We start from the raw sequence: 24362 nt of genomic DNA, 5'->3' as shown, positions 1-24362 counted from the left end.
CTTCAGGCTGCATGGTCACACCAAGAGAAAATTGCCTCAGAATTTTGATAAGCCAGTGTATGAAGCACAGCCTTCCTTCTGGTTAAGCTACTCTATCTCATGACTTTAGTTACCTTAGAGTAAGGAATTCATTTTAAAAAGAAGAAAAAGAGGGAAGGTAGGGGAGACTGCTGGGGTGGGAAAAGGCATAGAGACAGGTTAATAAAATTCAGAGGCCTCTTAAAAGGCACACCAATGGCACGAGTGTCCTTGTTAGGTACTGGAGGGACAAAAAGGGAGAGAACGGAGTTGTACCCCAGCTCTGTGTATGTATGTGCCAGCTGCTCTCGAGGGTATTGGTAGGCTCCACTAGATACTCTCTCCACTCACATTTTTGCTCCCACTCCTTTATGTTTGCAGAGCTGGTAAGGAGGTAAATCGTGTCTCCCTGGGGCTTGCTGATCAGTCTCAGCGCTGTTACTGCTTGTGGTACCAGTGAGGCCCTGCATGAGCCTGGGCTCCAGGCTGAAGGAGCTGGAAGACCAGCCCCACTCAGTTCTGCTGGTCCTCCCGGGCTCTTTGCAGGATGGATGGCTGTGAAGGGTGCCCTTCCCTCAGAAGTACTCAGAGAGGTGCTGATGGCTTCAGAGATGCACCCCCTTCTTTTCGTCTCCTCTTCTCCCCTTCTCCTTTACACCCCCATTGGGACTTGAAATGTCCTCGTTTTCTGGCATATCTTGATGCCCACAGCTCCTTAAGGACAGTGGGTAGCAAAACTTGAAAATTTCCTCACATAGCTCCCAAGACTCCAAGCCCTTATTATTGCCTCATTATTCTTTCCTTTTGATGAATATATCAGTTGCATTCCTTAGACTTGCAAGGAAGAGCCTTTGACCACAGAGGCTTCTTCCAGGCAAGGAGGAAACATGGGTTGGCAGGCAATCCTTTCTCTTCCTCAGCAGTGCAGTCTGTTTGAGTGGAAAGACGTGCAGCTGGTCACAATACCCCTATGGTATTGGGAGCTCAGCCTGGACTCCATCTAGGACTTGATGGTCTCCAAAGAGAGAATTTGATTGGGTGAGACTGAGTCTTTTGATCATGGAGCTGGGCAGGTCTGTGACCACCTCTCCGTGACACTTGACCATCCTCCTGTGCAGTCAGGTGCTGATCCTGAGCCCAGTCAGTCATGGCTGATTAGGAAGGATGGTTCATCAGATGCACACACCATAAGCCAAGTCACCCATACTCAGAACCCTCTTTGGGGCTGCTTTCCTTAGAGAGGGGTCATGGGGGTGCCTGCTGCTTGGAAATTTATGGCCTTTTTGATGCATCGAGTTATGTACTCTTCTATTAACTTTGAAAATTACAGCAAAGCAGCAAGGACTCTTATGAGCAGACTTTTCTGATAGTAAGAACATGAGAAATCTGTGACTCCATTCCCTCAGGAGTAGAGCAGCCTCTGCAGTTACCCCTCCAGGTGTTTAATGCACAGTGGCTGTTTATTGATTAACACCGATGGTGGCCCTGGCCAGGGACCGTGTTTAATAAGCTCACCATCCATTGACTATCTTTCCAATGTCAGGAGAGCCTCCCTGTGCCAAGCCTGGGACTCCAGAGGAGTATGCTGTGCATGAATGAGATCCTCATGTTGGACACCTTTGCTTTGGTGTCCAATAGTGGCTCTCATTCCTGGGGTCACATCTCAATCACCTAAAATGTTTATTAAAGCTGCAGATTACTGGGCCTCACGGGAGCTTCGACCCCTTGTATGCACGACTCCAAAGAGTTGGAGCTCCGGCGTCTGGAGTTTTTAAAAAACATTGAAACCAGACTGTCACTTGGGGGATGAGTACATTTTCCCCTATTCTTCCTGCTAAAGTACAACTGAAAATCCTGGACTTCATCCGTAAGACATAGGATTCTGAAAGGTGGAGAGAAGGCAGGCTGACTGGGGCTGCAAGGAATTACACCATAGTAAGTTCCCTGAGGTTAGTTTTTACCTCCTATATCCCAGACTTGGAACTAAAGAATCCTGAGACTCATATGGTACTGGGAAGGGACACAGAGCCCCAATAAAGGCCTGCTCTCTCTCTAGCTGGAGGAGGAGGGGAGGGGCTGGCCAACCAAGCAAGGCAAAAAACTTGTAGACAGCAGCCACTCCCTTCCAGCCAGACAGTGCAGGAAAACTGGTCCCCCACCACCAGGCCAGCCAAGGCTGTGAGGGAGAAGCTTAGACTCCTCGCCTTGCCCAGCTGTTTTAAGGGGCCCCAGCCTCCCCATCCAGGTGGTGTCAGAGAAGGCTGAGGAGAGCGTGGGGACTTTCAGCCCTGCCAGGTGGCAATGAGCCCCCTCCCCCTTCTCTTATGTGGGGAGCTGAGTGTGTCCTTCCCCAGTTGTCCTGAATAGCCCTGCCCCTGTGACCATGGTCAGCGAAGATGGAGCCAAATTCTCTGTCCCTCACCTGCCATGGGACCTGAGGGCCTGTGGTGGCTGCTTCCCCACTGTGTTGGGATGCTACTGACCTCATGAAGCATCTAGGGTCTCCAGTTCTGCCCTAGAGTCCTCTCCCCCACCTTTATCCCCAGTCCATCCTCATCCCCAGCTGCAGAGGGGTCCATCTCCTTTGTGTTCACAGAACATTAGTTTCACAGCCAGATAAGTATCCTCTGGTGGGTAACTAGTTAGCTTACCAGGCTTGTGTTTAGCTTCTCCCTACCTCCTTTAAGGGAGGGAGAGTGGGGTCCACATTTCATGTGTGTTTGACGGCATCATTCAGTCTCTATGACCCCTTCTCCCTTTTGTTCGCCTTGCTTCTCCTCTGGAGTAATGTATGATCTTTTTTTTTCCCTTGGTGATTTCTCTGCGCAAGCATGGCTTAGATTGTAGTCCCCGAACCCCCTGGGCTCCTGCTTACCCTCTGTGCCCTTGAGAGAGGCTCTCTTAAAGTGCTTGAAGGAAAATAATTAGACCAGACACTTGACATTTTCCACTTGTCCGTCTGCAGGCCCCTTAGAGAGAACAAGGCCAGCAAATGCATGTGTTTGCATAAGCATTAGTAGCTCAATGTGTTCCCTGGTTCTGTAGCTGAGGACAAGCCTAACTTATTCATTTATAGCTTCTTTTATTGCAGAAAAAGGAGTGGACATGGGATGAGAGCAAGATGCTGGTGATGCAGGATCCTATCTACAGGTAAGAGCCCAGTCCCCAGGGTCCACCTGTCATCATTTCCTGGAGTTGTCAGGTGGGTTGGTGGGCCCAGACAAATTCAAATAAATGTCTACTGCTTTTCCCTCCTGAGACCTGTTGTTTCTGTAGGTGTAAGTATAAGAAGCAAATCAACCTAACTTTTAAGATTGAGAGGAAAATTCTTCTCATGCTCAGTTGCACTATGCAGGATCTCTGCTTGGTATTTAATCCAAACCTTTTTAGTTGTCATTTGAGACCTTTTCATTTCAGACTGGTTTTATTTTAACTGAAATTTTGCAATTGAATATGTGTTGATAAAAATGAGAGAACTGGGTTTTTCCATCACTCCATGCTTATTATTTCCCACAGTTATCTGTTCCACCTTTCTGCCCTGTCAGAAACCAAGCATAGATAACCATATAAATTGGTTTCACAGTGAGACTGGTATGATTCCTATAGAGATTAGATGACTGCCATCCACGTGTCCTCTCTGGGCAGAGGAATATCTGAGAGCGATACAGACACATAGACAGGGCCCTCCTGGGACCTATGGCAGAATCTCGACACATCAGTGTCATTCTTCTGTCCTGGATTTCTGCTGACCAAGCCCTACCCCACCCCTTCCTCCTTCCTGTTTTCTTCCCTGGGGAGGCGGGTGGTGGTGATGGGTATCAGCTATTCCTTTGGGATGTAGGGAACCTAGGTATTTAAGCTTTGATTTTTGTTTTCTCTCAAATTACTTGCCTTGGTTGGCAAAGGGAGTAAAGGTTTGAACTCAGCTGAGAAGTTGGCATCATGTTGGCCCTGCCTTCTACATCAACACATAAATAAATGCCCACAAAATGGAATTTCCATTCATTCCAGCAAGCATATGTGTCTAAAACACTCATCCCAGGTACTGTGCTAGGCAATTTAGTAGATTACTAAAATGAGTAAGTTGCAGTTCCATAGTTCTCAGGAAGTTTTAGTTTAGTAGAGACATGGGATCCTGAACAAATCACTGTGGTACAAGACAGCGTGTCAGACAACATTTCTTCCTGTGTTCCTCCTGAATTGGTGTTTTGCTGAAATAATTACGATAGTCTATTTCTGCTACTTAAACATGTGTCTGTCTTTTGCCTGGACTATAAGGCTCTTGCCAGTGAGGACCTCACATTTGTATTTCTAGCACCAAGCTGTGTCTTGACCTCTGTGAGGCATTGAATAAAAGTGTGACGGGTGGATGGATAAATGTACTGAATTCATATCTGAAAATTAACGTGTTATGGTGATTCACAGGAGGGAATAGTCACTTTCTATTTGAATGATAAGGCAAGGCTTCAAGAAACAAGGTGTGTCAGAACTGGGCTTGAAGGAGGTGAATGGACCAACATTCTATCATTTACACTTTGTAAAAGGAAGTTTCTTGGGGTTTGAGGAGAGGTTTTTTGTTTTTTTTAAGCAGAGACATCATATACATACAAAAGTGACCTCTGTGTGGCTCAGTGGATGCTGGCCAAGAACTTTGATCTTACCTTTTCCTGATTGAAGTAAAGGACTTTTCCAAAGTTTTAAAATATCCAATATATCCCAAATAAACTATTGTTGTTATTCATTTTGATAATAGCTCTATCAAGATTTGATTGACATTCAAAATTTGAGCATATTTAAAGTGAATAATTAGATAGTTTTAACACGTGTACACTTCTAAAACCATCACCTCAGTCAGGATAATGAGCATATGTCGCTCCTCCTTCCCCCACAAAGTTTCCTTGTGTCCTGTTGTAATCTTTCCTTCTCATCACTCTCTGCTGCCTCTCCCTTCTGCCCCACCCTCCATCCCCAGGCAACTACGGATCACCCTTCTGTTATTACAGATGAGTTTGTGTTTTCTTGAGTTTTGTATAAATGGAATCATAACAGTATATAGCATACATATATACAGTGTTACCCCCTCTCTTTTGGCCTGGCTTCTCTCATTTAGCATGGTTATTTCAAGAGGCATTCCTTGCCATCGCCTGTATCAGAAGCTTATATCCCTTTTCATTACTAAGTTGTATTCCATTGTATGAGTGTAACACAATTTGCTTAGCCATTCACATGTTGATGGACCTGTTGGTGGTGTCCCGTTTTTGACTATCACAAGGAACATTTCTATGACTGTTCATGTACAAGTCTTTGTATAGACATATGCTTTTATTTTTCTGTATTTTTATTTTTCTCCTGGAAAATACCCAGGGGTAGGAGGCCTGATTATATGGTAGGTATATGTCGAACTTTTTATGAAACTTGCCAATGTAATTTTACCACTAGTGGTGTTCGAGAGCCCCAGTTCTTTCACACCTTTGCCAGCATCTGGCATCATCAGTCTTTTTATTTTTAGCCCTGCAAATAGGTGTGAATTAGTATTTCATTGTAGTTTTAATTAGCATTTTCCTTGTGAGTAATGATGTTGAGCATCTTTTCATCTTAGGTGCCATTCGTATCGTTTGTGAAGCATCTGTTCAAATCTTTTCGCTCATTTTTAATTGTGGCTTTTTGTTTTTATTTAATTTTGAGGGTTCCTGGTAAATTCCAGATACATATCCTATATCAGATATATGATTTGCAAATATTTTCTCTAAGTCTGGCTTGTCTTTTCTCTTAAAGTATCTTTTGAAGTAGTTCAAACTGTAAATTTTAAAAATTTGTTTGTGCTTTTGGTGTCATACCTAAGAAAATCTTTGCCCACCTCAAGGTCACATAGATTTTCTTCTGTGTTCTCTTCTGGAAACTTTATAGTTTTAGGATTTACATTTAGGCGTATGATCTGTTTGGCTTCAGTTTTTATATGTTGTAAGGGATATATCAAAGTTCTTTTGTTATTGTTGTTGTTTTGCAAACAGATGGCTAGTTGTTCCAGCTTTGGTTGTTGAAAATACTATTCTTTCTCCACTGAATTACCTTTGTTGAAAATCAGTTATCCATATCTGCGCGGTTTATTTCAGAATTCTTTATTCTGTTCCATTCATCTAGTTGTCTGTCTTGACACCAGTACCACAGTGTCTTGACTGCTGCAGCTTGATAACAATCATTGAAATCAAGTAGTCTGGAGTTCCCCTTGTGGTGCAGTGGAAACGAATCCGACTAGGAACCCTGAGATTTCGGGTTCAATCCCTGGCCTCGCTTAGTGGGTTAAGTATCCGGCGTTGCCGTGGCTGTAGTATAGGTTGCAGATGTGGCTCGGATCTGGCATTGCTGTGGCTCTGCCCTAGGCCGGAGGCTACAGCTCCGATTATATCCCTAGCCTGGGAACCTCCATATGCCTTGGGTGTGGCCCTAAAAAGACAAAAAGACAGACAAAAAAAAAAAAAAAAAAAAGAAAAGAAAAGAAATTTCAAGTAGTCTTAGTCTTCCAACTTCGTTCTTTTCCAAAGATTTTTTTTCAATTAATATTACTATGGTCTATCTTTTCCCATTCATTTTTAAGAGGAAATATGTTTTTTGGTGGAGGAGTGGTGGTTAGAAAACATCAAAGAACTCTTAAAGTGAATATTTCTTTTGGCCAACCCTGCTCCCCTTAAAAACTCACATAGCAGACTCTCTTGTTGTAGATGTCTTGTGGCTATCTTCCTGATCTGTCAAAATTTAGCAGCCTGTTTTTATGAGCAAAGGAATGAAAGTTAGCTAATGCTGTTCCAGTTTCCTAGATATTTTTTCCCCTCATGTATTAAACTGTAGTACTTTTGACTCTGTACATGTCAATTTGTATATCTATGTGCGATGAGTAGATGAAAAGAGAACTTTTTTCTAAACTGTATATGTCCCATTTTATCATCAGTAAAAACATTTATCATCATGGTAATATGGTAACATTTACAAATGAGCTTTTTCTTAGGTGCAGTTATTTTTCTGCCCTTTAGGAACTACTCTAGTTGGACTCAGTAGCACTGCTGAAAAATACGTGATTGCTATGGTTTTGATGAAACACTGGGTTACTGAAGCATTCATGCTAGGAAAACTCCTTTATGGTAAAGTATATTCTTCCTAGTCAAAAGAAATGCTTTACCACAGCAGTAATGGTTTTTTTTTAATTGTCAAATTTTCAATTTAAACCTTTTTATCTCTCACATGGAATAACAGAACCATGGTTTTTAAAGTTGTGTTGAAATTTAAAATGGATTTTAGATTATCACAGAATATTGGATAGCGTTCACTATGCAATACAGCAGGTCCCCGTTTGGCAGTAATTCCATGTACCACAGTGTGTATATGCCAGTCCCAAACCCCCAGTCCATCTCTCCCTGCCACTTGCCCGCTTTGGTTACCATAAGTTTGTTTTCAAAGTCTGCGAATCTGTTTCTGTTTGGCATATAGGTTCATTTGTATCTTTTTTTAGATTCCACATGTAAGTGATATCCTATGATGTTTGCCTTTAACTGACTTACTTCACTTAGTATGATAATCTCTAGTTGCATCCATGTTGCTGCAAATGACATTATTTCATTCATTTTTATAGCTGAGTTGTATTCCATTGCATCTCTGTACCACAGCTTTATTCATTCCTCTGTCAATGGATGTTTAGGTTGCTTCCATGTCTTAGCTATTGTAAATAGTGCTGCAGTGAACTTTGGGGTGCATGTGTCTTTTTGAATTATGGTTTTCTCCAGATTGGTGCCCAGGAGTGGGATTTCTGTGTCATGTGGTAGTTCTATTTTTAGTTTTTTGAGGAACTTCCATACTGTTTTCCATAGTGGTTTTGCCAATTTACAGTCCCACCAACAGTGTGAGAGGGTTCCCTTTTCTCCACATGTTCTCCAGCATTTATTGTTTGTAGTCTTTGATCATGGCCATTCTGGCTGGTGTCAGGTAGTACCTCATAGATGCTTCTGATAGCAGTCATGGGTTCACTTTGCTCAGTAGGGCTGACCATTATGAAAGAGAGCTGGATATGGAGCACCAACAAGTGAGAACAAATTGCAACTCACTGGTACCTCTAACAAGTGATGAACTTCAGAGCACCATTGCTACTTCATTTCCGCCTCCTAAATCCCCCACAGATTTCACTGTAGCTCTCCAGGGAATGCTGAGATACACAGTTCTAGCTTAGCTGAGTTGACCCAGTATAAACCATCACAGAAGATTCCAGTAACAGGTTAATTATCCCTTTTAGCTTTCTGTTAAGTGAAACATGGATATTTTCATTCAAGTCACTGATAAGGCTATTGAATGAAACAGGGAAGACTAGAAAATGTAGACTTCATGTTTTTATTTTTCCTTTTTTATTTTCACTTCCTTTGTTGATATGTTTATTTTACCTTTCCTGGTTTAAAGGGCATGCTTTTAAAAAAAGTTAAGAAATAACTCTGGAGTGGTTGTACCGTTACAGAAATCCCTATGGTTTTGAATTTCAGTTTCCCTGCATTGATGTCTCCTTAGTCTTATTGGGCACTGATAGAATTGACATTTTTGACTAAAAAGTTCCTAGGAAATGTACGTTCTTCAGTATTAGGGATCAGATTGGCAAAAAGATAAAAATCCCCTCCCCCCTTTTTTTAACCAGAGGAAGTAAATTAACCAGAAGTTTTCAGAAGCCAGAGTAGAATTCTCCAGTTTTGAGTGTAAATGATCAAACCAGGTACAGCCCCCCCCGCCCATAGGGTTTCCAGCCAGTCCCAGAAATGGCATTAATTAACATCCAAGCAGTTGGTGAGATGATTATAAATCAGAGGAAGTACATTCCAGTTTTGGCCCTCCACATTGAGCCATGCTTTGATTTCGAGCAAGTCAGGGATAAATTATTCAGGGCCAACTGGGGGAAGGAGGAAAGGATGCGTGGTGAGCTGATGTACACTACTTTTCAAAGCAGTGGTATATAAGCCTGGATCCAGCTGGGAGACAGAATTCATACAATGATTTAAATAAAAGAGTCATGAAAACTTATGAAGCTATAACAAAACAGTGTCTTCAGGATGTAAAGAACAGTCTTGAGTCTTCTAGGGCTGAAGGAGAGTACAAAGAGGAGGACAGATCTGGAGAAGGGAACCCCTTTCCTAGGCTGGGGCTCAGATTTCATTGTGGAAGATGTGCTGCAGTATCTGGATGGCAGAGAAGCTCACTTTTTCAATTGCTGGGAAAATAGGAAACAACCCTCAGGGGCCTGGTGCAGGGGAAGTGCAGCTTTCCTGGTGGGGGAACACAGAGGTGGGTGGACACAGAGGGAGTTGGGTGTCACTCTGAATGGGAAGCTTGGAATGCTCAGGGTCTTTGCAGGGAGGACTGTGGGTAGGTGATCCCCCAGCCACACTGGGGATGTGAGGTCGCTGAAGGACTATGTTCCAGGCATGTGGCTTGAACAGACCACCACTGGATGTCTTGCTGATGGACTCTGCAGCAGCTGCAACCAGCAAGGAAAACCCTTTCCTCCTGCAGTGTCCTTCCATTATACAGAGAAATAGAAATAGCCTGCTCACTGTAACGGAGTGACCCCTTAAAGGAATTCTGTCCATTATCACAGAGCATGTGTTCAAAGGGAAAGAACTTGATGACTGGTACAAGTGGTGAGCAAGACATAGTTCCTACCCTCAAATAATCTATAGTCAGAGGAGATTTGACATGTTTCCTCCATCCTAACAGCAACCTTGAGTGATAGAATCTGTCGTTCTCATTCTTTCTTTTTTTTTTCCATTTTTTATTACTCAAATGAATTTATCACATCTGTAGTTGTATAATGATCATAACAATCTGATTTCACAGGATTTCCATCCCACAGCCCAGGCACATCCCCCCACCCCCCAAACTGTCTCCTCCGGAGACCATAAGTTTTTCAGTGTCTGTGAGTCAGCATCTGTTCTGCAAAGAAATTCGTTCTTATTCTTAAGATGAAGAAATTGAGCCTCAGAGACATTTGATAACTTTCCATGACCACTTAACTAGTAAATGGTTGGAGAACCATCTGGCTTCTGAGCTTTTGTCCTTTCTGTTTTCCTGCTCCACTCAGCATCATCCACCTCTTGCTACAAATGCACTCATTTACTTGCCTTTGTATTTTGTTTTTATCATTTCAACCTAATGTTATATCACAACTCAGGACATTTTTCAGGACACAAAAAACCCCTGGATTTTAAGGTGAATGAGATGTTTTCTCTCTTGGGGATTGATAAATCTATTCTGTGATACTTGGAGATTTCTTGGGAAATGAGACATTCCATGTACTATGTTTACCTTAGTTAACAATCAAGAGTTTAAATGATCAAGCCAGATGAAATTAAGGAAAGATGAATATCTTCATATTTAAGAAGCACATCAAATTACAAGCAAGGTTAAAAAAAATTGATTCTCAATCTCTATGTTCATATTAATAAAACTACAGAATGTGAAAGACAGCGATTTAAAAACAATCCAGAGGGGAAAAGTAAATTGCCTACAAAGGAACACATTAGGCTGATAGCAGAAATGGAAGGCAGAAGGTAATGAATTATCTTTAAGGATATGGTGAGTCAAGTTAAGTGCTGAAACTTAGAAAGTTCTCTCTCTCTCTCTTTTTTTTGGGGGGGCGGGGGTGGTGGTGGCTGTGCTGCATGTAAAAGTTCCTGGGCCAGGGATTAAATCCATGTCTCACAGCTGCATCCTGACCCACAGCAGTGACAATGCTGGATCCTTAACCCATTGTACCACCAGGGAACTCCAGAAAGTACTCCTTTAATACTTTCTTATTATGACAGTAAGGTAGAAAAATTCTCAGCAACATTTCTGAGGACTGGAAAATAAGTGAAAAGTACATCCATCCTGAAAGGAGAATGAGTAATTCAGAGTAGGAAGAGTAAAGGCAGAAGAAAGGCTGGTGCTTGAGATGGAGTGTGTAGTGAGTTCTACAGGAGCAGTTTCATAAAGGGGTGGGAGCAGAGTCTGCCAGTGAAAGGAAAGAGAACCCTGGTTGATGAATTGGCACTTAGCAGTGGGATCAAACAAATGCTATGGGTTTTTGTTTTTGTTTTTGTTTTTGTTTTTTTAATGGCCACACCCACAGCATTTGGAAGTCCCCAGGCCAGGGTTGGAATTGGAGCTGTAGCTGCTAGCCTACACCACTGTCACAGCAACACCACATCGAAGTCACATCTGTGACCTACACTACAGCTCTTGGCAGCACTGGATCCTTTAACCCACTAAGCGAGGCCGGGGATTGAACCCACGTCCTCATAGATACCAGTCAGTTTCATTGCTGCTGAGCCACAATGGGAACTCTCACTCTCTCAGAATTCTTAAGAATGACTCTCTAAAATCCACATTGTTTCTCCAAAATCAGATAGAGGTAGTTCTACTTTATGAGCTCCTTTCTTTCAAACCTCCACATACCCAAGTCCCCAACTCAAACCCTGGCTTTGCATTGCTTTTACTCCATTACTGGATTACAGAATGGGGGGAGGGGGGGCAATGCATGAAGGGTCCTGAGAGATCAGGGAAGGATGAGCAGACCTGGAGCCAAAGCCAGTCCTTTGCCTTTGGTACCTACATGTCTCATTTGTTCTTCGTGTGATTTGCAAGGGACATGGTGACTTTCTACATCTTCCTGCATGATTTTTCTAAGGGTAGATGTCTTCTCCTCCTTCAGCCTCTTGTTGTATGAGAGTCTTGAGGGCCTCTGCTAAACTGGGAAGGCTGATAACCAGGGTTCTGGAAGCATCCCAGGCTATCTCTCTCTCCCTAACTTCTCATATAATTTTTGGGCCAGCCCATCTAATGTTTTTGAGTGTCCATCACTTTACTCATGAGTGATGTTTCATGTCAAGTTGATGTTTCTATTCCCTCCAGCTCCAGAACCTTTCATAGACAGTGTATTTTATATACATATGCCTGAGTAGGAATTACCCAGTTTTATGTGTGGAGAAACTTATGAACTAAGAAAGGGAAGGAAAATCTTTCATGCTGTCTGGCTTCACTTAGTTCCCCATCAATGCTATGCAATCCGTTATTCACCCCTGGTAGAAATTCCACTTGCTAAAGTGCAAAGACCCTTGTTCCACCTTTCGTTTCATTTCGTTTCTTTTAAGCCACTGTATGCATTGGCTTGATATGGGATCTCAGCTCCCAGACCAGGGATTGAACCCGGGCTGTAGTGGTGAAAGTACCAAATCCTAACCGCTAGACCACCAGAGAACTCCCACCCTCCTCTCCCTTTTGACTCTCTTGGTACATCTGTACTCTCCTTGGGTGACCCCCATCTTCTCTGAGGTTCCTCAGACATCCTCCTCCCCTTCAAACAGCTTTGTATCATTGCCCGCTGTCGCTCTGTCCCCTGCCTCTGCGTTTTAGACCCATCTTCAGTTGTTTCTTTAGCACTGTGAGCGTTCACTACCCTTCCCCCAGCCACTCCATCTCTCACTGTCCGTGGACTCCGCCTTTCCCCCTAGGAATATGTCCAGCTTTCTCTCAATCTTAAGTAACCTCCCTTGACCCTGCTAACCCCGTTTAAGAGCACAAACTCTGTCACCTCTGGGCTTCCTCCCAAAGTACTGAACATGTTTTTGCCAGTGTGCACCATCCTGCAGCTCCTTGCATCTGATGTTTTCCATCACTTCACAGAAACTGCTCCCTCCATGTTTTCTGTGCGTGCTCACCACACCTCCAGATACACCAGCATTTCCTAGGTTCTTCTGCAGTGCCAGCCTTCCTCCTCCTCTTGTGTCTCCTCTGGCTTCATTTTTTTTTTTTTTTGTCTGCCTCTCTTTTGGTTGCTTTCAACCCTACATAGTTGCATGCATTTTTAAAAATCTTTTACCATTCTTTATCTTTCCATAAAAGCAAGTTCTGCACTGTAATCTTGATAGGCTGATAAACTCCCTTGTGCTTTATGAAGTCTCAGTCTCAGTGAACACCTAGGATAGACCGGTCTCCAGCAAGAGACTGCTGACCCGTAATTTATTGAGTGGCTCTGCACCCCATGCTCATGTTAACACATGCATCCAGGACCTCTCTTCCTCTCTCCTTCCTCCTCCTCTTCCATCTCTTTGACTCAAAAGTCATCATATGCACTGTGTAGGAAGGCACCAGAGATGCATAGATGGATGAGGCACAGCTCATCTCCTCAAAGTCCTCACAGTGACTCCTCCTCTCTGTGACAGTTTGCAGGTCAGTGCTCAGGGGAGTGTGACTGAGACATGAGCTTTAAAATGACCAAATGACATGCTTGTTACTAAGAATTTCAACAAAGTTTTATAAAGGAAAAAGTCAAATGCTCTTCCTTCAACATCTAGTCCTTCTAGTTTCACTCTGTATGCAAATATAGACAGTTTTTTTTTTTCAAAATCTGCTATCATTCTGCATATAGTTCTCCCATGAGCCTATTTTTCGCTCAGTCATGTATTGAGGATTTCCTTGCACATCCCTATTCTGAGTCTTCCCCCTGAGACTTTGAGAGTTCCAAAGTGAAAGTGAGGTTTTAGGCCAATCAAAGTGGCATGGAACACAGTACACCCTACATGTGAAGAGACTCAATCAGGGAGGAGAATGAGGGAGCCATTGCCAGTAATCTGAGGAGGGTGGGAAGAGTGTCCACGTAAAGGGATGTCAGCAGTAGACAGCATAGAGACGGGTCCGTCTGTGAGCTGTTCTAAGCTTGGATCATTCAGAGTAGCAGCAGTCTGAACACAGAGTAAATGAGGGAGAATCCTCTTATTTGAGAAGTTGGGGGAGGAAAAAAAAAAGTGACTTTAGCTTGAATCTCTGGGAGTTTTACCTCTCTGCTTTCTGCCTCTGGTGAACCCCACTTGATTATTAAATTCAATCATGGCAAAAGGATGGAAGTTTTTGTCCTGGTAATGCTTAAGCCTGAGCACCTGTTTTTTGTTTGTTTTATTATAGTTGACTTACAACATTCCTTCAATTTCTGCTGTACAGTGGAATGACCCAGCCGTGTGTGTGTGTGTGTGTGTATGGGTTAACTCTAACCCTAAGCCCTAACCCTAACCCTATAATATATATATATATTATACCATCTTCCGTCACGTTCTAAACCAAGAGACTGTACACAGTTCTTTGTTCTAAGCAGCTGTTTTGTGCATTACTATATCCCTAGAGCTGGGATGGATCTTCGGTACATAGTAGGTGCTCGATAAATACCACATGTCATCACTAGAGGAGGCTCAATTCACTTGTTTGATGCACTACAACTTTCATTTCAAAAAAAGGCCGTTAAGCCTCCTTATCCTCTTGGTGGTCCTATTCTCTGCCCTTCTTGGGGCCAGAGACACAGCCCAGTTGAGGCATGGAGCCAGCCAGAGAGTGAATGAATATGCACAGCAGAAAACCAAAGGCAGCCACCAGAACAGTCCAAGTTAAACCTCTGAATGAGTCTTTCTGTGCCAGGCCTTAGAGGGCATCTTTTGCACAAATAATGGTGGAGAGTTCAATTAGGCCAAGTTTAGAAAACTTCAGAGTTAAACACTGTCTACCAGGGAGGGAATTACCCTGAGGAGGAAGAACCAGGGGAGCAAGGAAGCCAGAGCTGGGCCCAGTTCTCTTACTAAACGACAGCCTGGTTTCAAATTCCATTACTCTGGGCTTCCTTTTCTTCTCCTTGAATGTATAAAGGGAATTAATTTAGAATTTGTGCAAAGCACTGGAGAGTCAGATGAGAAAGTTTGTTCAAAGTAAAACCAGAACTTTCCCCTAGACTCTTCTCTTTGCTACCAAGTAGGCATCCATCTGGGTGTCCATGGGAAGGTCCTGACATTTTATGGGAAACAGAAACCTTTGAGAACCTGGTGAAAACTGATTCTATGCTTAGAAAAATTAATTATTGTATGTACCTGCAAAATTTTTATTTTTTGGACAATTCATGGATCCCGTAGTCCTGAGATTTATCGGTTCCAAGGTAAGACCCCTACTGCCAATAAGCATTATAAGCCTCTTTGGATATTTTGCTTCTCAAGCAGGAAGGTTTGTAATTTGCAGTCCTACTGGGGGAGGTGAAATAAACCAGCCTAACTTTCTTAATAATTTAATGCTGGAATGATTGACAGATTTTATTTAGTATCCCAGGAAGTATTTGCATGTTGTTAGAGGAGCTGTCTTATTCAAAACAAACCAATCTGGGAATTCTTTTCATGGTGCAGTGGAAATGAATCTGACTGTATGCATGAGGATGCGGGTTCAATCCATGGCCTTGCTCAGTGGGTTGGGGATCCGGCATTTCTGTGAACTGTGGTGTAGGTCACAGACGTGGCTCAGATCCCATTTTTGTGTAGCTGTGGCATAGGCTGGCAGCTGTAGCTCTGATTTGACCCCTAGCCTGGAAACCTCCATATGCCATGGATGTGGCCCTAAAAAAGCAAAACACAGAACAAACCAATCTTGTGTTGGTGGCTTTCAGGTCATGTAAGGGTAGATGTGCAGGAGGAAACCTTATGATGTCCTGAGTATCCTGGACTTATGTAGATATGGGGTAGTTGGCATAGGGTCTGTGTTTCACACTAGTGTGTAAGGATTATTCTGTGACCAATCTTAACATCATAAGCAAGTAAAGAAAGGTTGCTCTTGATCCAGAGCTGTGGCCCTTGTCTGACTAACTCTTAATAGATCATCTCTAGGATTGTTGCAGGGCAGTAGCATGGCTCATCTCACAGTGGCAGCTGCATATTCTGTACTACACACCAGTCTGGATGCTGTATTGCAGGGCTTTGTTGGAAAGCCCTAGTGCTCTCCTCCTGGCCTACTGGCATGCTTTGGAGGAAGGGGGCTGGTTTTCCCACCTCTAAGAGTAGAGCAATTGTGAGCCTGCTCTTCCTTTCTGGAAATACAGACCTCAGACCTTGGAGGAGTGTCTGGCTGGGAAGTCCAGAGGGTAAGACATAGAATTCAGGAAATTTGTTAGGGGAAGAACTAAACCATCTACAAGTCCCCACATCCTTTATCAGGAGATCCTGAGAAACAGCTCTTGAGGAGTTATGGCCTTTCCTAGTTGCTGGCAGCAGTCATGATCAAACCATGATTAATTGAGTCCTCTGTGTTTGGCTTAACATTTCTGCCTGTCAAATTCTTACCTTTCAAGGATTGTTTTAAATACATGTCCCTAAGGAATTCTTTTTTTATTTCATACTCACTCCCACAGTGGGATCTAATTTCTGTTTCTCCTTTGGACCCCAAGGCTGTATAGCCTGTAAGTTCATCCTTATATTGTAGTTATTTGTTTATCTGCAGTTATTTTTTAGTAGGAACTACATCTTATTTATTTTTATGTTTCCTTGACTACATCATCGTGCTCAAATCATATTGGTTAAATCAAGTTGATTTTTTCTTGAATCTTTATGAAATCTCCAGGAAGTGGATACACTCATTCTATAGAATGTATCCAAGATTGGATGGGTGGTTGGATGGACGGATGCACCAACCAACCTGCAGATGTTTGCTGAGCCCTGAATGCAGCTATGTATGAAGATATTTGGGGACGGTGCCAAAAAAATGTTAACATTAGAACTTCAAAATATATGTTCTAATAGGAAATAATAAACAGCACACAAACGACTATTGAAAAGGCAGTACTGGGAGTTCCCAGTGGTGCAGTGGGTTACTGATCCAGCACTGTCATGGCTATGGCTCTTTTTTTTCTTTCTTTCTCTTTATCACCATACCTGGGACACATGGAAGTTTCCAGATTAGGGGTCGAATTTGAGCTGCAGCTGCTGGCCAACACCACAGCTATGGCAACACCAGATTCAAGCTGCATCTGCGACCTATGCTGCAGTGTGGCAATGCCATATCCATAACGGACTGAATGAGGCTGGGGATTGAACCTGCATCCTCACAGAGACTAGCTGGGTTCTTAATCCACTGAGCCACAATGGGACCTCCCATGCTGTGGCTCTTGGGTCACTGCTGTGGCTCAGGTTTGATTCTTAGCCCCGGAACTTCTGCATGCTGTGGGCTTGACCAAAAAAAAAAAAAAAAAAAAAAAAGGAAGAAAAACAAAAGGCAGCTTTGCAGTTGAGAACACCAAGAAACAAAAAGGCAAGTGACCTTGTTCAGCTTTGCTCCAGGAGAGAGATCCCAACATCTCTTTGTACTGTGGGTTGAATCACAAAGCTAAACTACCATTGAAAACATACCCACTCACTCCTCAAGTTGGCCAAGGATGTAGCCTCACTACTCTTATTGTTGTGCAGTTAGCTCTCTGCTTGAGGGGCTGATGGGTTTTTATTATTATTGTTGTTGTTGTTATTATTATCTTGGTCCTTGACTTTATCTCTTGTCCAGCTTGTCTCCTAACTATCCGAGGATGGATGGGAGAAGTGAAACCATAATAAACAGTCAATGTGTTCATCTTGTTTTTAGTTATGGCCCCAATAAAAGGTTTTTTGGAGGGGAAGAGCCTCATCAGGGCAACCCCTGATGATTGTGATCTGCACATGAACTCATTGTCCCTCCTTGTCTTCCATTAGCACATAATCAGTTGTTGAAGGTGATACTGATGCCTGGAGGTGGTGAGGTATTGTTGGTGAATTTCCTTCCAGAGTTGGAGTGGCCATCCAGGCAGTAGGTCAGTGGTTGGATCTGCCTATCCCTACTCCCAAACACTGTTAAAAAAAAAAGAAAAAGAAAAAAAAAAGATGTATACGTGTGTACACACGTGTACATATACCCACATGCACTTAATACACACACATGCACACACATCTATTTTTATGTGTGCTAAGGAATACTTTTTATCACCAGAGTTAAACTCACATCCCTCACGGTTGCCTTTGTTCACTGATGGGAAAGGCAGAGCTCTAAGGAAACAATTAAGCCTGTCAGATGCCTTAGCTGACGAAGAGGAATTTGACAAGCTAAATATAAGAAAGAAACTGCAAGTGCTCATAAACCAGGTCCCCAGAGAACCTTCAGTGTTCCCCGGCAGGCCTCCCCCCTCAACCCCCATGTATTTACATGAGCCCTGTCCTCCAGTCGCCAGAGCCAGGATGAATCTGTACCAGCTAAGAAGAGGGCGGCCAAATGTTTCTGATTGCACATGCTTTCCTTTCAATCCCTTTCATTTCAGGTGGTCATCCTCACCCTGAGGAAGGGGAAGTCTGTAGTGGACAGTAAAATGCAGGTCTGGAGCAGGAAAAACAGTCTCTGCTTTTAATCAGGACACTTTACTAAGCAATTATACTGATCTCTTGCCTCAGGCAGTCTTGTTCCTCCAACCTGCACCTCCAGCTCAGCTTTCTTCCAGGGAAAGTCTTAGCTGCTTCAGAAAGGCCACCAAAATGCTCTCTTAGAAGGGGAGAGGGAGCCGAGTCAGAGGTTGGACGCCCCCACCCCCCCACCCCCGCCCTGTTTGGTAGGTTCACGGTTGGTACTGTCTTGACTCAGAGGAAGCACTGCTGCCTCTTTTCCAAGGTGAGCTTCTCCACGTGGACCCTGTCTTCTCCTCTCTGTTTCTTGAGCCGTCATTTCCCCTATATTGTCCCTCAGTCTTGGGGCTCTTTCTGTTTTGTTCCTTTTTTTAGCCTATAAATAGGCTCAGGTTTCACCATCCTTCAGAGAAAAGATACTCGCACAGCCTACCATCCTATCTTGTCCGTCCACAGCCAGGCTTTTTGGAATGACCGCATTTGCTGTGGATATTTCTACACCCCACACTCGTTTTTTCAGTTCATTATCAGTGGGCTTCTTGTGCTCTCCGTGGAGACTGCCCTCACTCAGGTCACCAGGGATATCTTAGTTGCTGCATCTCTGGTTTCCTGTGTGTCCTTCTCCCACTGAGTCTGAAGCCCTTAATACTGTGGCCCTTTCCCTCCCAGAGACCCTCTCCTTCCTCCCCTTCCATTGTGGTTTCCTCTTGTTCCTCCTCTGCTCTTTTCCTGCTGTTTCCTCCTGCCCCCGACTTTTCCCTGTTCTGCCCACCATTTAAATGGATACTCTCCATGGGATTAATGGGATGCACACAATGACCCCTTCTTTTATGTTACTTACTTCTCAGGGGCTCTCCTATTTCCCATGGCTTCAGCCTCCTCTAAGTCCCAATGACTCCCAAGTCCTCTTTCATCTGTCTCTTGTTTCCAGTGGTCTCAGAGGCTAGTCCATCTGAGGGCTTTGGTGCGTGCTCAGAGCTGACGTGGTTGGAACCACACTCCTCTCCTTCCTTCCCTGTCCCCTCAACTTTTTCCTGCTTCTTTTATGCCCCTTGACTGAGTTCACATTTAATCCTCCCACCAAATCACCCAAGTTACACAACTCAATCTTCTCCCTCCCCTTCCTTTTTCTCGCATTCAGAGAAAAGATACTTGAATCCATGCCCTACCTGTGGTCACTGCCACTGCCTGAGGCTTGGATTCAGGTTGACCAGTCTGGCTGCATAGTCCATTCACAGCGTAACTCCAGGCTGTGTCAGTCACGCTGCTCCGTGCTTGGCACCTGACTTACCTACTTCTCATGACAGCTCCCATATTTGTAGATGACAAAACTAAACCCTTGAGGATTAAAACACTCACCCAATGTCTCACAGTATGCAACAGAGCAAGGATTTGAGTCCAGCGCTTCTGACTGGCAAGCTGTGGGTCTGGATTCTTCCTCTTCCCCCAGATGTTCCATGTTGCAATAACCTATTGATTGGCTTCCCTTCTTTTGCTCCTGTCCTTCCGCAACCTACCTTTCACATCACCATGACTACCAACTGCATCCTTCCCCTGCTCAGACCCCCTTCAGTGCCCTGAGCTCCACTGCAGGCCCTGACCTCCCTCTGGTGCCCATCTCCTGCCAGTCCCTACATCCCTGTGCCCAAGCAAACTGTGCTCTTCCATGATTCCATGCCTTTCTACATACAGTTTCCCGTGCACAGAAATGTGATCCTTTCTCCTGTCCCTCTGATGGACAGCTTTCCTTTGTTCCTTCCTCCAGATCCGCTTTCCACAGTGCTTGGTGCCCAGAGAGGTTGGCCTGTGAGTACCACTCAATAGGCTTCTTTACCATCATGAGTACCTGCCAGGTGGCATGCGATTCTCTTTCCCTCCCTGGGTTCTGGCACCTCTCAAGACCCTGCTCCCCAGGCCTTTGGGTGCTGAGGGCTCCTAGGGGTGCTGTACCATCCTCTGGGGTTTCTCTGCACTCTGTCCTCACCTTTGTAAATAGCCTCTCATTAAATTCTTCTCAGATGACTCAAACCATCTGTTTCTTGCCAGGACCCAGGCTGATCTGTTTCCCACGTCCCAGTCCCTGCCACCTCCCATATATTCTTCTGGAAGTCGCTCAGACAGCATCTCCCCTCCGAGAACCTTTCCTGGCTGCATTCTCCAACATGGCCATGTCTGTAGTGCTCTGTTCCACTGCCCTGCACTTGTCTCACTCCATCAGCACACTTTGAGCTCTCCAAGGACAGACTCTGAAACTGCTCAGCTCTATATCTCAAAGAGAATCTGATATGGGGCAGGGGAGGGGGTAGGAACAGAGCAAGATGGGTATTCCTTAGAATAAAGTTTATGTTGATCACCCAAAGACACTGTAATCCCTCAACAACTGCTCTTGGGTGGTGGGAGGCAGAGAGCTGCTGGCACACAGCAGACAAACAAAACCCTGGCTGCCTCAGCCCTCCCAACTCATCCCTCTCCCAAACTTATAAACTAAAAACACAAGACCATTAAAAGGTGATTGGAAATTGAAATGGGAGCTTGGGGTTAATAGATGCAGACTATTGCCTTTGGAATGGATTAGCAATGACATTCTGCTGCATAGCTCTGGAAACTATGTCTAGTCACTTAAGATGGAGAGTGATAATGTGAGAAAAAAGAATGTGTACATGTATGTATAACTGGGTCACCATGCTGTACAATAGGAAAAAAAATAATGTGTTGGGGAAATTAAAAAAATTTAAAAAATAAAATGAAAAAAAAGGAAATTGAAATAAGATCAAATATGAATCAGGTTCATTTTTTTCCCCTTTTTTTCCAAGGTATGTTAGTGGCCTAGATGTAGATACATGATCCTTTGTAGTTAAAATAGAAAGGGAGGAGAGAAGGAAGAAGGGAAACTAGGAAACTAGAATATGATTGAGATGGCATTGTCCTAGGATAAATCAGAATGGCTCAGCCATTGACCTGAGGCAAGTGTGAGAATTGGGGTTGTTGACCCCAGAGATCAGCCTGTGCTCCCTGGCTTGTTCTCTAAAGCTCAGGTCCTGGGAGGAAGTGCCTTCAGGTGAGCTATGAGTCAGACCTCCTCTCATGTAGTATCAGGCAAGCAGGTCAGGGCAATCAGAGAAAGAAAAATGCTAGGGAAGAAGAACACTTGTGCATGCCAGTCAGGCCTGCCCTGAGCCCTGGGGTGGGGAGGGGTGGGTGCCCGACATTTCCGGTTGTGGGACACGAGCTTCCTCATGTGCTGAGCAAGTGGCCTGAGAGTGAGAGATAAGAGCCAAGGGCAGAATGTGACATGGAATGAATCCCTGAACGCTGGAGTGGGTCCTTTAAAGACTGTCTTTGGAAAGACTAAGATGTTCTTACGACATTTGTAGTATTCCCAGCTTGGTTTATTTGAAGAAACTCGGATGGAAGTTGGACAGGCAGGGAAAGCAGAGTAGTCAAGCATCACTCACTCAGGTATCCAGTGAAAATCTCACCCACATGAGCATGAATTCGTTGACCATAAAGAACCTAGAAAAGCAGCCAGGGCTTGGAAAGAGAAGAAAATTCAGGGTTCCTTGGTGGCATAAGTGTGCTATAGCATCACCTTTCTAGCTGCATAGAGAGAATAGTAGTAATAATAACAATATAATACTTAAGTGATATTTGAGTTCTTAATCAGCTAACCAGATAATGCAGATGTTAAGAACTTGATTAAGATGACCAGGGTTTAAATTCTGTCTCAGGGACTGTAGTGGGTCACATTGTGTCCCTCAAAAAAAGATACGTTGACATCCTAACCCCTGGTACCTGTGAATGTGACTTTGTTTGGCAGTAGGGACTTTGATGATGTAATTGAGTCAAGATGGGGTCCTAGTGGGCAAGGATGAGGGCAAGTTGTTCCCCGGGAAAGGAGAGGAAGATGCAGCTTTCTAAGTGAGGCTCCCCCAGCACACAGCAGCCGGAGAAGCACCTCCTCAATCTGTGGTTGAAGCTGATCTCTGCTCTCTGGCTCTGGGAGGAAACACTGGATCTCTGAGCAAGAGTCTTCCGGAAGCCTGAGTATCCTTAGAAGTATGGGAAGGAAGGCTGACCCCAGGAAAATGAACACACCAAGTGTGCGAATCCAGATAACACAGAAGACAAGGAGAAAGACTTGGCAGCCTGTGTAAGTAGATTTGGTTTTTGAAAGCCAACAGCCGGTGACGGTTATTTGGGAGAAATTACCAGGGTTGCGAAGAAGCTAAAGCCTGGAAGTATATGAAAAGATTGTTGTGGTTTTGTGAGGGACACTGGTCTGTTTTTTTGTTTGTTTGTTTGTTTGTTTGTTTTTCTGCCTGCTTGTCAAGTAGTAAGCAAGAGGATATTAACTTATCACAGCACTTGGCGTTTAGAAAGTGCTATGTGGTGGTTTGCGGTTGAGTTAAATAAACCAGGGGAGATTTTGTGAGACCTAAGAAAGCACTTCTAACAGCTGTGAAATTAAAACATGAATTAACTGCTAAGAGAGGCCGTGGGGATGCCTTAACCAGACTTTCAAAAGATAAATGTGTATTTGTCTGGCTCTCACTAGATTTTAAAATTCAATTGATTGCTTATTTCTTACTCTCAGTATACAGTAGATAGTTGTAATAGTAACTTAGATGTTTTTATAATGTTACACCTTGAAGAAACCCCAGAAATCAGCTGCAGTGCTTGGGTTTCTCTGCCTGCTGTTGAGTAGATGGGCTTGACTGTCTCTTGAGGTCTCTCCTAGTACCAGGACACCCCTGGTTTCTTTCCAGACCATACTGTGATGAGGCGGGTCTATGAGATATGACCCAGTTATGGTGGCAAGTGGGTCTTGGACGTCTGTGTCCCAGCACCTCGGGTGGTTGTGAAGCAGGGAGAACAGTTTCATGAGGGGGACTCTGGTACCATTTCTTTTTTTCTGGTTTTTGTTTTTGTTTTGATTTGCTTTTTAGGGCCATACTTGCGGCATATTGAAGTTCCCGGGCTAGGGGTCGAATTGGAGCGTCAGCTGCCACCCTACACCACAGCCACAGCAATGCAGGATCTGAGCCGCATCTGTGACCTACACTACAACTCATGGCAACACTGAATCCTTTAACCCACTGATCAAGGCCAGGGATCAAACCCACATTCTCATGGATATTAATTGGGTTTGTTACCACTGAGCCACAACGGGAACTCCATCTGGTACCATTTCATGAGTTGATCACCATTTCTTTATGCCGAGTAGCAGCCCTGAGGACATCTTCAAATCAGGAACAGCTAAAGCAAGGGGTGAAGAAGATGGAAATTAACCATTTCTTTACTTTTATTGGAGTATAGTTGACTTACAATGTTGTATGAGTTTCAGGTGTACAGCAGAATCAGTCGGTCATACATATAAATCTATCCATTCTTTTTTCCCACATAGGTTATTACCAACTGTCAAGTAGATTTTCCTGTGCGGGAGAGTAGGTTCTCGTAAATCATCTATTTTATACAGTAGTGTGTATGTGTTATTCCCACCCTCCCAACTCTTCCCTCCCCCCAACAAAAAGAAAATTGAACTAACTCCTAATAAAAGAAAACCAGCCAACATAATAAGGAGCCCTGAAAATATGGTGAGAGAGAAAGATAATCAGCCAAAGCAGTAATAAGAAAAATGATCAAGATGAAGAACAATTGTATCTAAAGATTAGATTAAAATAAGAGACCCAGGGAAAAGAATGATGATCGGGGACAGGACTGCGAAGCTGTGTAAATGCTACAAGGCTGTGTGGGAAGAAAAGAAGACACACCAGTGTCCAGACAGCATGCAGGGGCCAGGGATAGAGGTGAGGGGTGCTCAGGGCTGTAGATTCTGTTGTGGTTCTATTAGGGTACATCCCTCCAAACCACGACCTTTTCTAATATTCTCCCCTGGACCTCTGAGGATAACACATTCTTTTGGGGGGCACCCACAAAAATCATGGGGGCTGGGCTGCTTGGGGACTTCTTGCTCCCATGGGCAGGGGTCATGCTGGGTTTTCCCAGGACCAGGTCTTCATGGCTGTGCCACCCTCAGCTGGTCTCGAGCAGCAGCTTAGTTCTGTTTTCCATCTTCTGTCTTCTTTACATCATGCGGCTGCTTTTCCCAAAGATTTTACCTTAAGA

The 24362-nt window shown here is 43.9% G+C and overlaps 1 protein-coding gene across 1 annotated transcript in view; it reads left to right on the top strand.

The window, feature by feature from the left end:
• NOS1AP (nitric oxide synthase 1 adaptor protein) overlaps positions 1-24362 on the top strand; it is a 315689-nt gene that overhangs the window by 241782 nt on the left and 49545 nt on the right. Inside the window, 1 exon segment of the mRNA NM_001435327.1 lies at positions 3095-3168. Within this exon segment, the coding sequence (NP_001422256.1) occupies positions 3095-3168 (74 nt within the window).

The sequence above is a fragment of the Sus scrofa genome, chromosome 4 (assembly GCF_054392235.1).
Source record: "Sus scrofa isolate SSC_HxYL_T2T_F1_AM1 chromosome 4, Sscrofa_HxYL_maternal_Yorkshire_Landrace_v2.0, whole genome shotgun sequence".
NCBI lineage: Eukaryota > Metazoa > Chordata > Mammalia > Artiodactyla > Suidae > Sus > Sus scrofa.
The sequence above is the reverse complement of the archived record's forward strand: the minus strand, read 5'-3'. Positions and strand labels throughout refer to the sequence as shown.